The sequence below is a fragment of the Lampris incognitus genome, chromosome 2 (genome assembly GCF_029633865.1).
Source record: "Lampris incognitus isolate fLamInc1 chromosome 2, fLamInc1.hap2, whole genome shotgun sequence".
Classification (NCBI taxonomy): domain Eukaryota; kingdom Metazoa; phylum Chordata; class Actinopteri; order Lampriformes; family Lampridae; genus Lampris; species Lampris incognitus.
In genome coordinates this window covers 20,404,239-20,423,630 of record NC_079212.1, presented here as the reverse complement: position 1 = coordinate 20,423,630, position 19,392 = coordinate 20,404,239, and the positions used below count along the sequence as shown (strand labels likewise).

The 19,392-nt window shown below is 42.5% G+C and overlaps 2 protein-coding genes across 3 annotated transcripts; both read left to right on the top strand.

Moving 5' to 3' along the window:
• Positions 1 to 1,704: 1,704 nt before the first annotated feature.
• On the top strand, positions 1,705 to 7,132 carry mkrn4 (makorin, ring finger protein, 4). 2 transcript variants are annotated; one of them, XM_056274677.1, is made up of 9 exons: positions 1,705 to 1,734; positions 1,964 to 2,055; positions 3,865 to 3,993; positions 4,106 to 4,350; positions 4,454 to 4,536; positions 4,643 to 4,884; positions 4,983 to 5,090; positions 6,284 to 6,386; positions 6,499 to 7,132. In XM_056274677.1, the coding sequence occupies exons 2-9, from the start codon at positions 2,003 to 2,005 to the stop codon at positions 6,637 to 6,639; spliced, it is 1,104 nt and encodes a 367-aa protein (XP_056130652.1). In that variant the 5' UTR covers positions 1,705 to 1,734; positions 1,964 to 2,002; the 3' UTR covers positions 6,640 to 7,132. The 2 variants fall into 2 exon arrangements, with proteins under 2 accessions (XP_056130652.1, XP_056130651.1); XM_056274676.1 differs by having other exon boundaries at positions 4,640 to 4,884.
• A 169-nt stretch (positions 7,133 to 7,301) lies between these two features.
• fance (FA complementation group E) lies at positions 7,302 to 11,631 on the top strand. The gene is made up of 10 exons (XM_056274972.1): positions 7,302 to 7,565; positions 7,965 to 8,565; positions 8,895 to 8,939; positions 9,018 to 9,074; positions 9,426 to 9,569; positions 10,307 to 10,430; positions 10,755 to 10,827; positions 10,955 to 11,021; positions 11,113 to 11,238; positions 11,328 to 11,631. The coding sequence occupies exons 1-10, from the start codon at positions 7,327 to 7,329 to the stop codon at positions 11,427 to 11,429; spliced, it is 1,578 nt and encodes a 525-aa protein (XP_056130947.1). The 5' UTR covers positions 7,302 to 7,326; the 3' UTR covers positions 11,430 to 11,631.
• Positions 11,632 to 19,392: the final 7,761 nt, after the last annotated feature.

Below are 19,392 nucleotides of genomic sequence, written 5' to 3'. Positions count from 1 at the left end.
GGTTATGTTTATTATTATTGATTAAGTGGGAGAAATACACTGTTTTTGCAGCAGATAAAGCACATTTGTATTTCACTAAACACTCATGCCACGATAGGTAAAAAAAAACTTCCCATTTTGATTTTCGCCATTTACATTCCAGTCTCCTGCAGGCCCACTTAAGAGCACATGTCTCATCGTTAAACCAGGGTTTAGGCCTCTTTAGTCACCTAGTTCTGGTAGTGAGAGGTGCAACTGAATCGCGGAGACTAGAGAGGGCCACATTTAAGTCACTAGTGAAATTTTCAACTGAGTCAGGTAGGAGCCAAGACTTCAGGCAGCTGCTGGCCAAATGCAGCTACAGTGGAGGGACCAGTGTGGTGAGTGGCAATTACATCTGTGCTGACATAAACTGGACAGGCCAATAATGCTTCAAATTTGATGAGAAAATGATCTGACACAGCAGATGTGGTAGGCAAGACATTCAGATCAGAAACGGCTATCCCTTTAGATAAAACCAAATCAAGGGTGTTACCGCTGCAATGAGTCGACTCTTGAACAAACTGAGTGAACCCAAAAGTATCAACTAGGGCCAGAACGACTTTACTTAGAGGATCAGCAGTCTTATTCAGATTAATATTGAAATCACCAAGAATTAGAATCTCATCAGAGTGAGTAACAAAGGCCTGAGATAAATTCTCCAAATTCTTCAAGAAATAATGAGCAACAGCCAGGAGGCTGATAGACTAAGCTGAGTCTATTCATGGCTGAGGGAGATGGACCAAGAACAAGCTCCTCAAAAGACTGGAATTTAGATTCAAGTCCAAAAGTCAGATCGAAAATAGATTTATATATTAAGGCAACACCCCTACCTTGTTTATTTTCCTGAGCTACATGGGCATAAGTGTAGTTGGGTGGGGAAGCTTCATTTAAGGGAAGGAAAACATTTGGTTTCAGCCATGTTTCACATAACCCAATCATTTCGAAACTATTTTCAAGAATCAGATCATTTATTAGTAAAGCTTTGGTAGACAATGATCTGATATTTATTAAACCAAATTTAAGCATCTTGTGGAAGTGATCAGTAATAGACAGAACTTTAGAGCTACTAGTAGGTGAAATATTAATTGGAATTAGACACCTTGTTAACAATTTTGACAACCAATGCTTTGTGGTCAAAGCGTTGTGTGGTCACATTTTTTATAACATTAGATACTTGGTTCTGTAGATTATTAGGTATTGGAATGATAATGGATGACAGGAACAGAATTAACGAACATACTGGAGTATGGTGCTAGTGGACAGGGCAGAAGATGCTTGATAAACTATCTTCGGGAAAACAGGGCTGTAATGAAAAGTGTGACAATCGGGATACTGTAGGAATTAATTGAATCCCGAAGATGGCAGTAATGCAACAATATGGATGCCAACTGATGTTGGCGAAGAAGAAGAAGAAGAAGAAGAAGAAGAAGAGGAAGAAAAGAAAATATATTTTAATATTTTTATGTAATGGAATGTAGTGTATCCCTGGCTCCTTTGTTATGTATGTTTGCTCTGTATACTGCCTTCTGTATATTAAATTCGTTGCATTAATTTGTTAAAAACGAACAAGAAGCAGAAGAAAATCAACCGCAGCAGAAGAAGCGGTAGTAGCCGAAGCAATATTTCGGATTCAAACCGCTTATAACCAAAGAAGAAGAGAAAACACTTCCTGTTGAGCGTTGCGAGACGAGAGGGACAACCAGTGAAAATGAGGTTACAGAGAACGTAATCATTTAACGTATTAAGTAAACGGTGTTTATATTTGCATCTTGTATCTTTCCTTTGGCAGTTTAGGGAACAGTAAAAAACTGCCTAAACTGAGACGTCACGTTTCATTCGGTCCATTACCAAACTTAACTCACGAGCGTTTGGCGCCCTCAACTAATTGGCCAAATGTAACGCCTGTGCCCTATTTTGTTGTTGTTGCCTGCCTTCTATTTAGGTGGAGGAAGTGAACTTCGTGTATTGTAAAGACGGGACAATGGAGCGCGGAGTGAAGCAGTATCCAGCTGTCCATGCGGGAGTCATTTGTAGGTAAGCAAATTTGGTAAAGTATAATTTCAAAACATTAGGCGTTGTACTGTTTGATTACGTAACGTAAGGTGCAGTTACGCAGTGGAACACGAAGTGTGTATTGATTTTTAAAGGTAATTAAAAAGGAGTCAAGCAATCAGCTGTTAACTGATGGTCGTTGGCTTCGCGACTTTTAATTACTCTAAATTCACCCGTACCGCTTCTCCCCAAGTCTCTCCGCAAAGTTTTCTCTTGACTAGCGAAAGATGGCTCGGCATGACTGTTCATACCCACATATTTACTTTCACGCCGGTTTTGACAGTGGCCACAGCAGGTGCGTATTTGATTAGATGATGTCTGTTTGCTAGCTGATGGTAGGACAACTGGCAGTTAGGAACGAATCAGAATCATATTTATTGGCCATGTAGTTTTGCACATACATGGCATTTTACTCCTGTTTCCTGGCTCTCTCGGTGTACTTAACATATTTGTCAAGTAAGCAGTTAAGAACGAGATCTGAATATCAAGCTATCTGTATGCATGCTTCAGTAATCCAGACAAGATAAAAACAGAAAGGTGAATCAGTTCATCTGGACACATTTGAGAGAAACATCTATTCTCTGCGCCGTTACACTTTATCACCTCTTATTTCATCTGTACAAGTCAACCCTTGTGTGTATATATCTGAAGATTTTTTTATTGTTGTACACTGAGAGAGCCATGGAACTGGAGTCAAATTCCATATATAGGAATTTGTGCAAACCTACATGGCCAATGAACATGATTCTTCAGTCTCAACTGACTGCAGGTACCCCCACCCTTACAAACAAACAGTGACATAACGACCCAAAACATTGATTGCTTTCGTATGCAAATTGACTGTGACCGTTAACTACAGTTACATTGGCAATGTCTACTATTCAGAGGATTGGGGAACAGTCGCAATCACAGCATTGTAAGATGGCAGGGAGTCAAAGAGGCCATATTTGACGAGGGGACGATCATCACCGAATGGGGGGGGGGGGGCTGTTGCCTTCTCACAATGCTGTTGCAACTATTCCTCGATCTTCTGTGAATAGTACACATTGCCATAGTAACTCTAGTTGATGGTTTTGGCAATTTGCATATGAAATAGATCGTTTTCAGTCATTATGCCACTGTATTGTTTTTAAGGGTGGGGATACCTGCAGTCCGTTGAGACAGAAGAGGTCACTTAGATGATTGATGGAACATTTCTCGCAATAAGCGTTGTGTCCAGATGAACTGATTCACCTTTCTGTGAATATCAAACTAGTTTATAGTTTTATGCCTTAAAGTCTTTCATGAATGTTGCTGTCATGTCTTTTTATGCATGCTCAGTAAATCAGGTAAGAAATTTGAGTCAGTTCATTGGCTACGTTTCTTGACAGTTTCATATGCAAATACGCATATGAAACTATTTGCATATGAACCTGATCATTGGTTACGGTCGTTATGCAACTATATTGTTTATAAGGGTGTGGATACGTGCAGTCAGTTTAGACTGAAGAAGTCACCAAGGTCAGAATACTTTATTCACACCCGAGGGGAAATTGGGTAAAAATGAGTGATGATAAGTTTCTGTCAATGAACATTGTATCCAGATGAACTGATTCAACTTTATTTGGGTTGCTGTCATGTCTACTGATCCTGTACACATTGTGGTGGGACGATCACCCGCTTGGTGAAAAGTAAGCTGGTCAAGCAAAATGTTTGGAGTTTCTAACCAAGTTTTTCTTCTCTTTTTTTTGTGTGTATATATATATATATATATATATATATATATATGTGTGTGTATATATATATATTTAGAGCGTTCGTGAATGGCTACTGCAGATTTGGATCAAGGTGTCATTATCTTCATCATTGGTCAGCAATACCATCAACTCAAATATGCAGATACTTCCAAAAAGGTGCATGCTGGTATGGTGGCCGCTGCAGGTGAGTGGTTCTGCTTTCTTGCCTTGTTTGGATTGACCCTGAACTAGTTGCAATTTTTTGTAAACTTGACCTTCACGCAACACTACATAATCTGTTCACTGTTGGTTTTCAGATATCTCCATGTTCTTCAGTCTGATGGTGATGCAGCTGTTGCCAGTAGAAGGGGTTCAGCACCCCATGTCAACTCCTCTTGTGTTGGAAATGTATTGCCCAGCCGACGAGGGTCTGAGCCCGTGCTCTCTCAAGCCGAAATGGTGTCTAGCCAAGAGCACAGAGCTTCTGTATTTAATGTATCACATCTTACGACGACGACAAACCTCTTTGAGGAGAGGTCACGAGAGCATCTACCTCAGCAGGGTATTTCATCAGAATTGCTTTTTTTTATTAAGTTTACTCTCTAAGGTTTTGGTCTCAGTGATATAACATTGGACTTTACCTCCTTTTTTTTTTCTTTTGACAGGTGCTGAATCTAATCCAAAAACACTCCAGGAATCACAGAGCTCAGTGACTGTAGCAGGTGCATCACATCGCAGCAGTCAGCAGGTTTGCTTGCATACTTTAAAATGTCTTTCATTATACTAAGCTCAGTTGTATATTACCAGTCAGAGACTTGACTTTAACTGTGAAGTTGTGTCTGTGTGCCAAGGAGACTTTATTGGATAAGACTGCAGAGGCTGGTGCTGCTGCGTTCTCCTCTCGTGACCAGAGACAAACTGAGGCCTTCCTCCAGAGTAAAGATGTGACCTGTGGCATCTGCATGGAGAAGGTCTATGACAAGATGAGTCCAGACGCACGCCGCTTCGGCGTCCTGCCAAACTGCAATCATTCTTACTGTTTAGAATGCATTGTTACTTGGAGGAAAACCAAAGACTTGCAAGAGGAAGTAATAAAGTGGGTTTTGGCAAAATGATTAAAACCATCAGTTGGCTCCTCAAATGCAAACCCCTAAAGGTTTTTTTTCTTGACATATTGCTATTTTCATTCCTCAGGAGCTGCCCACAATGCAGAGTGAAGTCTGCTTTTTATGTCCCTCACAATTACTGGGTTGAAGGTCAGGCAAAAGAAGCCCTCATTACTACCTTCAAAGAGAAATGCAGGTATGACCTTTGGTCTCCTTTCCAGGGTAATTTCAAACCTAGTATTGAAACAAACTGGACACTGCTACAATGGCATCTACTCTTTCAGACCTTGTGGGCTGCTAAATGTGAATACTGTTTAGGAATCAGCGCTGTACAGCTGCTAGCAATCTGATATGGTCATGTTAGGCCTTTTTATATAAATGGGGAGTGTTGATTTTTGTTCCCCCTGAAAACAGTCAGTGTTTGGAAATGATTGCATTTAAAAATATGTACACTGTTTTTACCCTTGTTCTCATTTGTCTGTAATAACAAACGTGAGTGGGAGTGGCCAATTATTATCTACTACTCCTTTCGGCTGCTCCCGTTAGGGGTCGTAACAGCGGATCATCTGTTTCCATCTCTTCCTGTGCTCTGCATCTTCCTCTGTCACACCAGCCACCTGCATGTCCTCTCTCACCACATCCATAAACCTCCTCTTTGGCCTTCCTCTTCCCTGGCATCTCCATATTCAGCATCCTTCTCCCAATATACTCAGCATCTCTCCTCCACACATGTCCAAACCATCTCAATCTTGGCTCTCTTGCTTTGTCTCCCAACCATCCAACCTGAGCTGTCCTTCTAATATACTCGTTCCTAATCCTGTCCTCCTTTGTCACTCCCAATGAAAATCTTGGCATCTTCAATTCTGCCACCTCCAGCTCTGCCTCCTGTCTTTTCATCAGTGCCACTGTCTCCAAACCATATAATATAGCTGGTCTCACAACCATCTTGTAAACCTTCCCTTTAACTCTTGCTGGTACCCTTCTGTCGCAAATCACTCCTGACACTCTTCTCCACCCACTCCACCCTGCCTGCACTCTCTTCTTCACCTCTCTTCTGCACTCCCCTTTACTTTGAACAGTTGACCCCAAGTATTTAAACTAATACACCTTAACCACCTCTACTTGCATCCTCACCATTCCACTGTCCTCCCTCTCGTTCACACATGTATTCCATCTTGCTCCTACTGACTTTTCATTCCTCTTCTCTCCAGTGCATACCTCGACCCCAAGTATTTAAATTAATACGCTGTCGTCACCTCTACTCCTTGCATCCTCACCATTCCATTGTCCACCCTCTCATTCACACATGTGAATTGCATATGGGATTGGTCAATTAGATTGATGCACTGAATTCTCAATCTTGTATTTCTTTTTAATTTGTTGCAACAGTAAAAGAAGATGTGTTTATTATATGCGACACGGATGTTGCCCTTTCAAGTCGGAATGCATTTACTGGCATGATAAATCTCAACGGCGCCGCACGTCGCAGTCGGTAAATAAACTTCAGTTTACCTTAAGCTTGCCCCGACGTCAAATGTCTTACTCGGGTCCTGAATGCCAGTGGAAAGGTTTTAAGTTTGTCTTCTGCCTTTCCTTATCACCAGCGTCGTACGGAGGATGTAGAAAACTTGGACGGCCAACAGCTACTTGATTTTGTCATTGCCATGACCCTCCTCTGGGACTTGGAGGATGATGATGACGACGATGATGATTCTGATGAATTCTTCCTAAGCGAGTTCTTCTGAATGTCATAGCTCACTTTTCCCCCCACTGTTCTCAAGGACTAAAGAGGGCCCCCATTTTCTGTGCCCCAGAAAATTATGCCATTTTTGTTTGATTCTAGAATTGCTTTCTCCCTTTAAAAACTGAATCTCTTCATCGGTCATTCTTTAGATGCAAGCTCTCAGGTGACAAGCTGACTAACACGAGCTTGCAAGTTTAATGACCTTTTTGTGCTTGAAGAACGAGCGATTATTTGAATCTTTGGCTTTGACGGGAAGGGTCTCATAGTAGTTGAAGATGGTTAGTTTTATAATGAGTTTTGTGGCATCAATTACTCTGTTACTGTAGATTTGTAGATATATGGTTCATTCGTTCACCAAATATGCAGTTTGTTTTAAAAGATGGCACATTTTTAATTCTCATGTTATGAAGATCTAATGTCAGATTTTATCATTTTCATTTTGTAAAAGTTTGTATGCATACACAAATGAATAAACAATTGTTTCACATTTTGCTCTGCCAAAACGGGCAAATCTCTTCATTAATTAATTACATAGCTTTTCAGTTTCATTGGAAGCGGCGGGTTTAAATGTTTTGGTACTCTGGCCGCTAGGTGGCCTTGTAGAAATCCATGTCGGTAAAATCACGAAGAAGAACGGGGAAGAAGAGAACAAAACGCGGCTGCCGAATGTAATTATTTTTTGTTTAGAATGACCGACTTCAAAAGCAGCATGTGTCAAAAGACCGCGGACGTGCGGGTATTAAGCCGGTTTGACGGACAAACCAGGTTACTTGTGTCTGTCCTGTCTGAAAACTCTGGCGCTCATAAAGGTCTGCGTGTCCTACAAAAACAGCGGCGGTTTAATAGTCGACCCAGCCTGCACAACCTCCTGGAGACGCTGTGCCGAGAGGACGTGTGGCTAGAAAATGAAAGCCAACCACTTGAAGTGTAAGTGGCGAACTACCGATTATGGTGTTATTGTACGTTTACCTGGCATTGCCAGCCACGGGAAAGGGAAGCTGTGTTGGTGATAAGTGTTAGGTCAGTTCTGCGGGTTGATGTTTTCGGACCAGTGATAATTGTGACGATGTTAATTTAAACAGTGGTTTGAATATTGAATTGCCAACATGCAGAACTTTAGTTTTTCAATCTTGTCCTCGGACTGCTGGTTTTCAATTCTGCGGGATAGTTTCAAATTAACCTGTATTCATTGCAGCCTCGAGGTTGCGGGGGGTTGGACCAACAGGTGTATTAAACTACCTGGCAGGATAGAAAACCAGTAGCACTGGTACCCAAGTCCCGTATTGAGAATCGATGGGTTACAGCCTTTCCCTCTTTCCCCCATAGTAAACCCCTGGTGTGCCTGTTGCCAGTGACGTTCAAATGCAACCTGCTCTCCTTCCTTCACATGGTGAGCTCCACCCTTCCTCAGAGCCAGGCGCTTTGTGTACTGGAGTGCCTCGAACAGGAGTCTTGTCCAAACCCCTGGGTCACCGCCCTGATTCGACAGCTGCGAAGAGACCTGGGTGGCCCCGGTGAGGAGCCGCTGTGCACCCCGCAATGCAGTCAGAGACTTCAAGGGCTCTCTGAGTGTTTAGCAGATCCTGGCCAAACGAGAGGATGGGCGAAGTGCTTCAGTGGTCCAAAAGATGCAAGTCCGTCTGGGCATCCATCAGAGACCTCAGATGCGGGGACCCAGAGGAAAAGGAGAACTAGCGTTATGACTCTTGACTCGGATGACGAGGAAATTGGACAGGATAGAAAACGTCTGAAGATGGATGTCTCACCCATGGAGGGGGTCTGTGATAGTGAGGGTCCACAGTTGGAGAGAAAATGTGTGAGAGAGGAGACACCGGAAAGAAATGATTTCCCCACAGATAAAACCTCTGCTGAACTACTAGAGCCAGCAACGGACAATACGTGTGAATCCTTACCTGAACATATAAAGGTAAAGAGTCAAAGTTAGGACAAGAATCCAAATTTTTGTACATCTGCCACAGTGTATAACCCATCTCAAAATTACTCAGGCACTTTCATTATCAGTCCAAATCATATTCTTAGAATAGGCTTACCAAATCTTGGGAGCTTACCTGCGAGCAAGGCAGATGGACAAGACAAACTTGGCAGCCACATGCAAAGACTTGCCAGCAAATGGCTAGTAGCTGGTAATTTCCCAAACTGTTCAGAATATATGTACTAATCTGGCCCGTTTTTCATTTTATGATGTAACATTATTTCTTTTAATCACATTAGTTTCTTTGATTTCCTTCTTTTTAGGCTTCTATCCCTCAAATCAAAGAGCTGCTGGAGAGCTTTTCAGAGGTAAGATCAAGTCTCTGATTAAGTTGGTAAATAAACAGAAGTGATATTGATTCTGCTTGTACTGTCATCTACTTTCAGTGGGATCAAAGCCCCACAGATGTATTGAAGGTGCTGAATGAATGTGACCCCAATCAAGTATGTCCTTGAATGATTTAACAGTTGTTTAGTTTTTGGTTTTTTTTGTAATACAAATCAAGAGCACCCTCTAATGTTAGTTTCACTTAGTCATCAGAGTAATATACATGCTTAAAAGTTAATAGCAGTGAGAGACATTTGCAAGAAAGAAGACCGACTATTTCCATGCCATTAGTTTTGTAACCAACCGTTTTATGTAAAAAAAAATTAGGTTTGCTTTGCAGCCTTTATGGTGTGCAATTTGAATACTTTCTTGACAAATAAGATGGTTTAGCTGGAGTTACCTACTGTATCCGGTCATTTGCTGACACTATGATTAGACTAATTCAGGTCTTTTGCTCTTCTGTTTAGGCCAAGGTGTTGTGCGGCCTGCTGAACTTGCCTGACACACCAGAGCAGACCTTGCCTAAACTCTGTAGTTGTCTTTTGGCACTCTCCCCTGACCTCAGCCACAGTACAGCAGTAACACTCATTAAGAGCCTCCTACTGAGAAAGGTAGCCCTGAGGACACCTTAGAGCTGTGGTCTCGAAAAAATGTGCCGACAAGAGCCATGTGTATGCAAGGATTTTCTTACAAATATTGCACCAGCTGATTGACAATGATTCTCTTTCTCTCGTTGGTTTAGGGTGTGCTAATGTGTGAAATCAGGCAGAATAGTATAGGTTGGGATGAAAACCCAAGTGCATATGGCTGTCAATGGCATATGGTTTGAGAACATTACCTTTTTAAAGAATGCAAATGTAAAACTATGATTGTGAAGATCATCATTTTTGTTTAACTCACTGACACTTGGTAATTGTATTGGTGATTGGCCACTCGAAATTGCAGAGATCCATTTGATATGAAAGTCACCAGTGCTGTTGTGTTGGCACCTTCCCCACAGCTGAACAAGACATATAGTTGAGCCTGAGTTTTAGCTGAAGTTGTAATTAAGTTAGCAAAGATCATCCATTAGTCTGTCATATCTGCTTGTTACCATCAACTTTCTTTTTAAAACACACCATGACCTGCCTTATTGTCTAGCATTTGGCTGCTGTGATTAAATTGCAAGACACTTACTGAAAAGTACACTTAACATTAACCATTAAAATCATTAACTACAAAAGTGTTCAAGACTTGGATATTCGTGAATCAGCTTTCGTCTTAAATACATTGATGATGAAAAAAATTTAAATTGAGGATTGTAACTTAATTGCGATTTTATACTGATATTATTCTGCTGTACTTGCAGGTCATATCCCTCTCAGAGTCGGCTTCAAGATGCCTCGTCACAGCAGTGACATCACTCTGTAGTCGCTACCCCAGACCAACCTGCTGTGCCCTCATCAGACCTGCTTTGGAGGAGAACGACCTTGGTGAGAAAAGATGTCAGGGTGTATAGACTGATGGCATGTGTTTATCAGTTTTGAACTCGCTAGTGACAATTAGGGAATCATTGACTCCTGTTCTTAAATACTAGACTGATTCCCCAAAGGAGGAATTTGTATTTGCGCTTGCTCTCCTTTTTACTGGGAGGTCAAAACACTTTGGTCAACTACAGTGAAGTGCCCCAAGAAATAGTGGGGCTGTCTCAGTTGAGGACTCTTTAACTGGGTGGGTGCTTGATGCTTGAAGGATAATCTCCCTGGTTGTTTCAACGTGTTGATGATCTTGACTTTTTGTATTTGTTTTCTACTCAGGGAATCCTCAAGCTGAACTGCTGAACAGACTGATAGACTGTCTGGAACCCCACTACAGGCTGCTGGTGTTTCAGTGAGAGAACCACCACAAATCAATCAATATGCTTAAGCTGCTGTTTTAATTTCTTAGGATAAATGAATGGCAATGAATTGTGGTGATAACACTTGAAATTCTGATGTTATATTTTTGTTTGACCCAGAATGACTTTTGGAATTGTATGGACTGAGCCTGTGCTCTCCGTCGTTCACAGCTTGTTAGACTCCAAGGTGAGCCAAATGTACTTTATATTGAAATTGATGTAAAAGAATTCATGAGTTGCGAAGTCATTTCTTAAAAAAAGAATTGCCTTTTTTTCAGCTTGAGTTGAATGAAGACATTTTCAAAAACTTCACCAAGCAACTCATCAGCCAGGCTCCACAATTCACAAAATCCATGAAATTTGCAAAAATGATGTTAACTATACTCACCAAATATAACAGTCATGTAAGCTGAATCTCCTATTAAGTATAATGGCTAAATGGTGGTGAGTAAAGCATTATTTTTAATTTATGATTGCCTTTTTTTTTCTTCAGGTGACTTCTCTCTGCAAGCATTCTCTGTCCTGCTGCCTCACTACAAATGAGACCTTCCTCAAGAAGTCCCTTCAAGCTGCTTTGAAAAAAATCACGCCTTAGCTTTTCCAAGGTGTGTGTGTGTGTGCGCGCGCACGCATTAAAAAACATACTCTGCCTTGGCTCCAGTCAAAGTGGATGTGGCTGAAGCTGCTATGGAGTTAGTTTCCTTTCCCTCGGTTCCCTGCAGTGGTGCTGAGACTTGAGTCCTTACCTCTAGCTTGTCTCATATTCCAACTCTATCTTAGAGAAAATAAAGCTCATCATCTTCATAATCTTGTTGTCAGATGTACATTTCAGGATAACAATAGCATCCACAATGTTTCACAACATATTTACTACACATTTAGTTTTTAAAGGGCAATATCACTTGCACATGAAGGCCACCAGGGCTGTGGTCAAAACGAAGAAATTGATCAGAAAGGTCTGGTTCCCTGGCACCGACAAAGAGGAAGAAACCATGATAGCTGGCTGCATCCAAATGTCAGGCTGTTGTGCCCTATCAAACACAAGAACCTCTGCATGTCTGAGCTGCCGTCATCACTGTGGGAAAAAGTTGGCGTGGATTTCTGTGGTCCATTTCCATCTGGTGTTTACCTTTTGGTGGTCATTGATGAATACTCCAGGTATCCAAAGGTAGAGATTCTACAGTCCACATCAGCCAGAGCCACAATTCCTAAACTTGACAAAATATTCTCTACATTAGGAATTCCACTAGAGGTTAAAACAGACAATGGCCCACCTTTCCAAAGCTCAGAATATGCAGACTTTGCAGCATACTTTGGTTTCGGACATAGAAAGACAGCTCCACAGTGGTCTTGGGCTAATGCAGAGGCTGAACGTTTTATTGCGTACCCTTGAAAAGGCTGTACGTGCTGCCCACGTTGAAGGACGTCCATGGAAACAGACTGTATGCTTCTCTGCGTTCCTCCGCAACTACCGTGCCACGCCTCACTGCTCGACTGGAATGGGGTCCTCCCTATAGTCCCCGGGTCCTATGTTCCCCGCTTTGTATGAGACCGGGGAATATCGGACCTTTTTGTATACAGAGGGCCCTATATTCCCCACTTTTCCCCAAAAGGATCCTATGTTCCCCGTTTTGTATGTGCAGGGGAACATGGGACCTTTCTTTATAAAAAGGGTCCTATGTTCCCCTAGGGCACCCGGGTAACATAGGATCCTATTTATAAAGAAAGGTCCTATGTTCCCCGGTCAGCAGGTTTGACGCTGTTTGGCGCAAAAAGTGCATTTTCAATAATGCATTATTCAGGGCAGATTATTAAGAAGACAATGAATCATACGATTTCTATTTTTATATCACAAAAACGAATTCACAAAGTCCAGGTTGGCTAAAGTATGTGGAAACTTTCGACACTAAACCAATTTCAACGTATTAGGCTATAGCCTATATTTGGGCGCATAACCCACCCCGGTAGTTCCCTGATATTTATGCGTGAAATGTGTCACTTATCGAGGAAAATGCGCCTCGCCGAGTAGGTGAGCTGGCTCGTCTGTGTCTGAATGTAATATAGTAAGCCTATGTTCCTTGGGCAATTGTACCCGGGCATAGCTCAGTCGGTAGAGCTCTCGCTTATAGTCGTGAGTTCGATCCCGGGTGCCGCCAACTCGGCGTATGAGTAGCACATTGTGCCAGAAGTGCTGGGAGCTGAGGATAGGTGTTGTGTTCCGTCCTCAGCAGTCCATCTCCCAGAGGTCTAGTGCATTGTACCAGGGATAGACTCCTGCGAAAGCTGGCTGATACCGACAATAGGTCAATTCCGACCCACTTCTTCTATGTTCCCTAGAAAGCCGTCGTTCCCATCATTGGGAAAAGCATCTGACAGATATTAGATAGAAACCATCTGCTCAGTAAGGCCCTTTAAGCATCATAATTGTAATGATAATAATAATAATAACATGACAATAGCCTAATAATAATGATGATGATGATGATAATAATAATAATAATAACAATATAGCCTTATATTAGAAATGCTAAAAATTGTATAATTGAAATATTTATAATTATAAAGTAGGCTAATATAGCATGGTAATAACAAAATAATATCTGCCTGGTCTCTTAAGATTCTAAGATGCTGTATGCTACAGAAATAACGGGACATAGGCATAGGCTAATGAATACGCCTTTTTGACAAAATATGAATGAAAGGCTAATCAACAACGCTAAAGCTGAATCACAAAACACATATTGCTCGAAAAATAATTTATAAATAGCCAAATGCACACATGATTTCGAGTTTGGAAATATTTAAAACTTGTGGATGTGTGGTCATCTGCACGCAAGTTTCCTGACGTTCTAAACCACATGATCAAAATTCACCAATGTCTAAACCGCCCGCCAACTTGGAACAGTTTGCAACAATCGGTTGTTATCGGTGATAACTCGTGGACTCACTGTCATGTGCTTACTAGCTTACAAGAAGACAAACAATGGCGATAGTTATGGATGGTGATCGAGGGGGCAAAGTGTTGGTACATGAGAACTTCATATACCAGAAGCACCGCACCAAGAACATCAAAGGATGTAAGGTAGCACTCATCAAATGAAAAAAAAAGACACAATTCTCTATTTTACCATTTCATTGTTTGGCATCAGTCATTAACTTGGCCGGGTGGTCTTCTTCAGAAACCTTAATGACTGATGCCAAACAATAAAATGGTGAAATAGAGGACTGCCTCTGTTATTTTTTTACCATTTGGTGAGTGTTACCTTACATCCTTTGATAACCCAGCCACTGAGGATGCACAAGCCAGTGCATCCTTAGTGCCGGTCCCAAGCCCGGACAAATGGGGAGGGTTGCGTCAGGAAGGGCATCCGGCGTAAAATCTTTGCCAAATCAAATATGCGGATCATAAATAAGACTTACATACCGGATCGGTCGAGGCCCGGGTTACCAACGACCGCCACCGGTACTGTTAACCAGCAGGGTGTCGGTGGAAACTATGCTACTGTTGGGCGAAGGAGAAGGAGAGGGGGAAAGCATGTCCAGAGGCAGCTAGAGAGGAGGAAGGGTAGGCATGTGGAGGTGAGAGTTGGAACTTTGAATGTTGGCACTATGACTGGTAAAGGGAGAGAGCTGGCTGACATGATGGAAAGAAGAAAGGTAGGCATACTGTGTGTGCAAGAGACCAGGTGGAAGGGGAGTAAGGCCAGGAGTATCGGAGGTGGGTTCAAACTCTTCTACCATGGTGTGAATGGGAGGAGAAATGGGGTAGGGGTAATTCTGAAGGAAGAGTATGTCAAGAGCGTGCTGGAGGTGAAGAGAGTGTCAGACAGAGTGATGAGTATGAAGCTGGAAATTGAAGGTTTATTGCTGAATGTTATCAGCGCATATGCCCCGCAAGTTGGGTGTGAGATGGATGAAAAAGAAGAATTCTGGAATGAGTTGGACGACATGGTGGAGAGGGTACCCAAGGAGGAGAGAGTGGTGATTGGAGCGGACTTCAATGGACATGTTGGTGAAGGGAACAGAGGTGATGAGGAGGTGATGGGAAGGTATGGAGTCAAGAAGAGAAATGTGGAAGGACAGATGGTGGTCGATTTTGCGAAAAGGATGGAAATGGCTGTGGTGAATACATATTTCAAGAAGAGGGAGGAACACAGGGTGACGTACAAGAGTGGAGGAAAGTGCACACAGGTGGACTATATCTTATGTAGAAGGCGCCATCTAAAAGGGATTGGGGACTGCAAGGTGGTGACAGGGGAGAGCGTAGCTAGGCAGCATCGGATGGTGGTCTGTAGGATGACTTTGGAGACCAAGAAGAGGAAGCGAGTGAAGACACAGCCGAAGATCAAATGGTGGAAGTTGAAGAAGGAAGACTGTTGTGTGGAGTTCAGGCAGGAGTTAAGACAGGCACTGGGTGGTAGTGAAGAGTTGCCAGATGGCTGGAAAACCACTGCAGAAATAGTTAGGGAGACAGCTAGGAAGGTACTTGGTGTGTCATCAGGACAGAGGAAGGAAGACAAGGAGACTTGGTGGTGGAATGAGGAAGTACAGCAAATTATACAGAGGAAAAGGTTGGCAAAGAAGAAGTGGGATAGTCAGAGAGATGAAGAAAGTAGACAGGAGTACAAGGAGATGCAGCGTAAAGCAAAGAGAGAGGTGGCAAAGGCAAAGGAAAAGGCGTATGGTGAGTTGTATGACAGATTAGACACTAAGGAAGGAGAAAAGGACTTGTACCGATTGGCTAGACAGAGGGACCAAGCTGCAAAGGATGTGCAGCAAGTTAGGGCGATCAAGGATAGAGATGGAAATGTGCTGACAAGTGAGGAGAGTGTGCTAAGAAGGTGGAAGGAATACTTTGAGGGGCTGATGAATGAAGAAAATGAGAGAGAGAGAAGGTTGGATGATGTAGGGATAGTGAATCAGGAAGTTCAGCGGATTAGCAAGGAGGAAGTGAGGGCAGCTATGAAGAGGATGAAGAATGGAAAGGCAGTTGGTCCTGATGACATACCTGTGGAGGCATGGAGATGTTTAGGAGAGATGGCAGTGGAGTTTTTAACTAGATTGTTTAACACAATCCTGGAAAGTGAGAGGATGCCTGAGGAGTGGAGAAGAAGCATACTGGTACCGATTTTCAAGAACAAGGGCGATGTGCAGAACTGTAACAACTACAGAGGTATAAAGTTGATCAGCCACAGCATGAAGATTTGGGAAAGAGTAATAGAAGCTAGGTTAAGAGGAGAGGTGACGATCAGCGAGCAGCAGTATGGTTTCATGCCACGAAAGAGCACCACAGATGCGATGTTTGCTTTGAGAATGTTGTTTGAGAAGTATAGAGAAGGCCAGAAAGAGTTGCATTGTGTCTTTGTAGATTTAGAGAAAGCTTATGACAGAGTGCCGAGAGAGGAGGTGTGGTATTGTATGAGGAAGTCAGGAGTTGCAGAGAAGTATGTAGGAGTGGTGCAGGATACGTATGAGGGAAGTGTGACAATGGTGAGGTGTGCGGTTGGAATGACAGATGGGTTCAAGGTGGAGGTGGGATTACATCAAGGATCGGCTCTTAGCCCTTTCTTGTTTGCAATGGTGATGGACAGGTTGACGGACAAGATTAGGCAGGAGTCTCCATGGACGATGATGTTCGCGGATGACATTGTGATCTGTAGCGAGAGTAGGGTGCAGGTTGAGGAGAGCCTGGAGAGGTGGAGGTATGCACTGGAGAGAAGAGGAATGAAAAGTCAGTAGGAGCAAGACGGAATACCTATGCGTGAATGACAGAGAGGACAGTGGAATGGTCAGGATGCAAGGAGTGGAGGTGACAAAGGCATTTGAGTTTAAATACTTGGGGTCAACTGTCCAAAGTAACAGGGAGTGCAGTAGAGAGGTGAAAAAGAGAGTGCAGGCAGGTTGGAGTGGGTGGAGAAGTGTGTCAGGAGTGATTTGCGACAGAAGGGTATCAGCAAGAGTTAAAGGGAAAGTTTACAAGATGGTTGTGAGACCAGCTATGTTATATGGTTTGGAGACAGTGGCACTGACGAAAAGACAGGAGGCGGAGCTGGAGGTGGCAGAGTTGAAGATGCTAAGATTTTCACTGGGAGTAACGAAGAAGGACAGGATTAGGAGCGATTATATTAGAGGGACCGCTCAGGTTGGACGGTTTGGGGACAAAGCAAGAGAGGCAAGATTGAGATGGCTTGGACATGTGTGGAGGAGAGATGCCGAGTATATTGGGAGAAGGATGCTGAATATGGAGCTGCCAGGGAAGAGGAGAAGAGGAAGGCCAAAGAGGAGGTTTATGGATGTGGTGAGGGAAGACATGCAGGTGGCTGGTGTGACAGAGGAAGACGCAGAAGACAGGAAGAAATGGAAACGGATGATCCGCTGTGGCGACCCCTAACGGGAGCAGCCGAAAGTAGTAGTACCTTACATCCTTTGATGTTTGTCTTTGATTCATGTTTTTGGTTTAGCACCTCCACAAGCCTTTAGTTTTTTGAGAAGCACATATTATTATTATTAGGCAATTAGCCTATTGTGTAAGGTAGGCGGCCCCCGTTGATGGATACTTTGTGCTGGTCCTAAATTCCAAGTCCTGGTCTAAGTTCTCTGCCTGAAAAGTTCATCATTAAAGTCTTTTTGAAAGAAAGTCTGCCAAGTGATTTAATATGGAAAACGAACTGCAAAGTAACAAGAGAGTGGCTGAAGTGTCCAGTGCTGTGCAAATTGAACTTTGAGCGAAGGTGGAAATGGCCAGGTTATACTGGTAGGCGGGCCTACTGCAAGACAAACTTGCGTTGATTGCCGACTGTCCATGCTGAGCCGGAGAGCCAACTAACTAGGCCTACTGCAGTAAATATTGGTAAGAAATAACAATAAAGCAAATTACAGCCTCCTCTAGGCCGAATTTGGATACACACTCAAGGTGGCCTGCGATATACAACAGCCAACAGTGGTAATACGGCCTAATTTAATCAGCGGAGGAATAGATTGTCGTAGCCTACAACTCAGCCATGACCCCAGTTTTTATTATTTTGGACCCGTTAAGGAAATAATTTGCAAAAAGGGTTCTAAGTTCCCCGGTTTGTTCCTCGATTGGCAATAGCGGGGAATATAGGACCCTTTATTTGGAAAAAGGTCCTATGTTCCCCTGGAAACAGCGGGGAATATAGGACCCTTTTTCCAAAAGAGGGTTCTATGTTCCCCGGTGTCTATTGCAACTGGGATTATAGGACCTTTTTAGGGGAAAACGGGGAATATGGGACCCTTTTTTTTCTCGAAAGGGTCCCATATTCCCCGATCGGGGAACATATAGGGATGCCCCCCAAAACCCGGTTCTAAACGGGAACCGGTTCTAAATTAGTAAAAACCGGAGCATTTTTAAGATCCGACGTTTTCGGCTCTGCTATCGGTAGTCGGTAGGTACTCGAGAAATCATGGAGTGAGATTTATATTGTGGCAATTGTGTTTTTCGAGGAATTTAAACGTCGCGAACATAATCTTGTTCGCCGTTTTCTCCATCTCTCTGTCTCTCTCTCTTACTGCGCGAGGGGCGGGGCTGTGCTGTGCTCCACACACTCGCTGACACACGCGCAGACAGCTCTGCTCAAGGGCTCATCATGGCGGAGAGAACTAAACGTTCAAAAGTTTGGGTATATTTTTCAAAAGTCGATGACAACAACGCTCGTTGCCACAAGTGCAACAAATCATTTGCCAGTAAGGGTGGCAATACAAGCAATCCGCCGAAACATCTTTTGTCGAAACATGGTATTAATCTGCAGAAATGCGGCGTTTTCGACTGCTTTGCTCGTAGTGTTCCATCCACGTCCACTGCAGGTAAGCCGTATGAGCCATAGATACGGAGTTAGCTAGCCTAATAACGAATTATTACGAATAGGCCAATAAATAAAATATAATCGCTTAGCTAATTGTTTAGCTACAAATATATAAGCCATAGATACGGAGTTAGCTAAGCTAATAACGAATTATTACGAATAGGCCAATAAATAAAATATAATTGCTTAGCTAATTGTTTAGCTACAAATATATAAGCCATAGATACGGAGTTAGCTAGGCTAATAACGAATTATTACGAATAGGCCAATAAATAAAATATAATTGCTTAGCTAATTGTTTAGCTACAAATATATAAGCCATAGATACGGAGTTAGATAGGCTAATAGCCGGGGACGCTATAAGTCAGGAGAAATCACGACTCCTGCCGGAGAAGGCAGATATGTTGATTTTTCTGCAGAAGAACTGTTAGGATAATGTTCTAGGTTCTTGTTTGTTTGAACTTCCGTTAGCCTTTTGCTGTACAAATTTATTTTTAATATATATTTTTTCTTTATCTTTATCTACTTTTATTTTCTTATCTTATTTGTTGTTGTTGAATGTTGATTATAAAGTCTATAATTCAGACGCATTTAAAACATTGCTGCTGCTGTTGCTGCTGAATAAATAATATTTGTTTATATTTATATAAAGTTATATAATAGAATAATAAAGCAATGTCGATTCTGTTCTTAATTAAGTGTCTTTTTTTCTTGCATAATAATAAAAAAGAACCG